This window comes from Salvelinus sp. IW2-2015, linkage group LG17 (genome assembly GCF_002910315.2).
Source record: "Salvelinus sp. IW2-2015 linkage group LG17, ASM291031v2, whole genome shotgun sequence".
NCBI lineage: Eukaryota > Metazoa > Chordata > Actinopteri > Salmoniformes > Salmonidae > Salvelinus > Salvelinus sp. IW2-2015.
The window spans coordinates 576,270-579,221 of NC_036857.1; the positions used below are offsets into that span (position 1 = coordinate 576,270).

The following is a 2,952-nucleotide window of genomic DNA, read 5'->3' on the forward strand; positions in this document are numbered from 1 at the left end:
AGACCGATATGTAGGCCGTCTGTATTACTATAGACCAAGTATCGTAAGACCCAGTCTGTATAGTATAGGACATCTGTAATAATAGACCATATGTAGACCCGTCTGTATCTATAGACCTCATATGTAGAGTCAAGTCTTGTATTCTATAGACCGATTCACTAGAAACCTCTAATAGAGCCATCTGTATATACAGACCATATGTGAGACCGTCTGTTTATATAGACCCATAATGTAGCAGTTCTGGTAGAACCCTCTTACTTATATAACCATATGTAGACTGTCAGTAATCTATAGACCATTCTGTATATACAGAACCATATGTTGACGCGCTGATATATATAGACCATCATTTAGACAGTCTCGATATATAGGACCATCTGATATAATCATAGGAACCATATGTAGGACCGGTCTGTAAACTAGAGACCATCTATATGTACCATGCATTCATGACCCGCTGTATCTAGAGACCATCTATAGACCGTCTGTATCTATAGACCATCTATAGACCGTCTGTTATCTATAACGCATCTATAGACCGTCTGTATCTATGACCAATCTATGACGATCTATAGACATCTTACCGTCTGTAACTAGAGACCATCTATAGACCGTCTGATATCTATAGACCATCTACTTCAGACCAGTCTGTATCTATAACCACTTTAGACCGTCTGTATCTTATAGACCATCTATAGGACCGTCTGTATCTATAGACCATCTAAAGACCGTCTGTATCTATAGACTCTATTAGACCTCTGTATACTATGAGACCATCTATAGACCGTCCTGTACATCTATAGACCATCTACTAAGACCGTCTGTATCTACATATGGTCTGTATATACAGATGGTCTATAGACGGTCTATAGATGGTCTATAGATACAGACTGTCTACATATGGTCTATATATACAGATGGTCTATAGACGGTCATACTATCAACAAACTATCTGTTGCAAAGCAACTGCTTGCTAAGGTTTCAGTTAGGTTTAGAATAAAGGTTAGGGTTAAGGTTAAGGGTTAAGGTTAGGGTTAAGGTTAGGGGTTAGGGTTAAGGGTTAAGGGTTAAGGTTAGGGTTAAGGTTAGGGGTTAGGGTTAAGGGTTAAGGGTTAAGGTTAGGGTTAGGATAGGGATTAGGGCTAGTAGACAGTTTAAATGTTTCTGATAGCCTGTAGATGATCTGTAGAGCATCTCCAGATGGATTGTCAAGATAATGTGTTAACCCAAAGTGTTATACCATAGTGGTCTTCCTGTGCACACGTTTTTGACCCAGTGCAAATAATTCAACACAAATAAAACAACAGGAAACAGGAAGTGAATAAAAATGGCTATAATAAAAATGAACATTCTTATAATGATAAAAGTTCTGCCTGTCTGGGCAGTAAGTAGAAGAGCGGTCTGCAGTAGTCTGTTGCAGACTATAAATCAATCTTACCCTGAAAGTCCTCAAGTCCTCAACTGTAGACCTGTGTCAAATACATAAGTCCAATTCGTTCAAATACTTGAAAGTTGTTGTTTTTTAATGAGGTGTGCTTGCCTAAGTTTAGAGTTTGCACGTCTGTTACTATTCCGTCGTGCAAATGACATCAAGTGCCACTCAAGAATTGAAAGTATGTATTTTTTAATTTTTTTAAACATACCCGTTGAGCCACAGGTCTGGTAGGCTATACTGGACTATTCCAGACTACAGCACACAGCTGAACACTAAGTCAGTCTAAGACAAGGAGTCTAGCCTGTGATAGAGGTACTGTAGTAGACAACACTACTAGCATCAGACAGAAGTGAAATTAGAGGACTGGTCTGGCTCTCCTCACAGGCGACAGGGCTCTTCCCCAGGGCTATAGCTCCACCCCCGTACCGTTCCAAAGAATTAGAAACAGGGACGAGAGTACCCCCATGTTCCTCCGTTCGAGTCCGGCTGGCACTGAGGTACTGGTCAAACTCATGGCGATCCACTTCTGTCCAGAACTCTGTTGACGTAGGACCTAAGGAACCATGACCTGGCTGGTCCCGTATAGAGTCCAGCGACTGGGGGACTAAGGGGTTGGATGTAGGGGCCAGGGACGAGGACTCAGGTGGGGGAGAGAGCTGCCCCAGGTGAGAGGTGAAGTGGGATGACTGGTTGGTGTCTGATCCAGAGCTACTATACAGGTAACTATAGTAACCAGAGGACACAGAGGAACTGCTGATAGGAAGATGAGGTTTGAYTGGCTCAGACAGGCTTATAGAGGAGCCCTGGAGGTTAGAGTAAGGACTGGGAGAGTTCGTAGGCTCTGGAGCCTGGCTGAGGCACTTCTCCTGGGGACGACGACAGAGCAGGGAGCCCCTCTGGCCAAGATGATGACCACTATGACCCTGATTATGACCCTGACTCAGACTAAAAGAACGGGGGTGATTACTGTGAGGGTTGTGGTGATGGTGGTTGTTATAATGGTTGTAGTTACTCCAAGCGCCATGCAGGCCCACGTCCTCCTGCATGTGAGGGGGAAAGAACACCCCTCCGTCCCCTCCTGTCTCCTCCATCACATCCAGGGGGGACATCTCCGGTGTGGGCAGGCCGTAGCTCTCCAAGTCCCCTGAGTGAAGGTCCCTAAAGTGGCCGAGAGGAGGCAAGAGGTGGTGGTGGGGGTGATGGTGGCCTGGATGTACGTAACTATCCCGTGGGTGTCCATAGACCTCCCCTGTCCCTCCCTGGGTTAGGCTGTGGCGCAGTAACCCCGGTTCCACCCGTTTTAGCTTTTTGGCCTGTTTCTTGCGACGTGGGCGGTACTTGTAGTTGGGATGGTCCGTCAGGTGTTGGCGGCGGAGTCTCTCGGCCTCCTCAACGAAGGGACGCTTGTCCAGAGTAGTCAGGGCCTTCCACGACTGACCTAAAGACAATAATACATATTTACATTGTTATCAACATTAGCATCAGTAGCATCATTAGCAGCAGTAGCATCATTAGCA

At 45.2% G+C, this 2,952-nt stretch overlaps 1 protein-coding gene across 1 annotated transcript in view; it reads right to left on the reverse strand.

The window, feature by feature from the left end:
* Positions 1 to 1,235: 1,235 nt before the first annotated feature.
* sox18 (SRY-box transcription factor 18) overlaps positions 1,236 to 2,952 on the reverse strand; it is a 3,280-nt gene continuing 1,563 nt past the window's right edge. Inside the window, exon 2 of the mRNA XM_024005204.2 lies at positions 1,236 to 2,873. Coding sequence (XP_023860972.1) covers positions 1,732 to 2,873 — 1,142 coding nt within the window. The 3' untranslated portion in view covers positions 1,236 to 1,731. The remainder of the gene's footprint in view (positions 2,874 to 2,952) is intronic.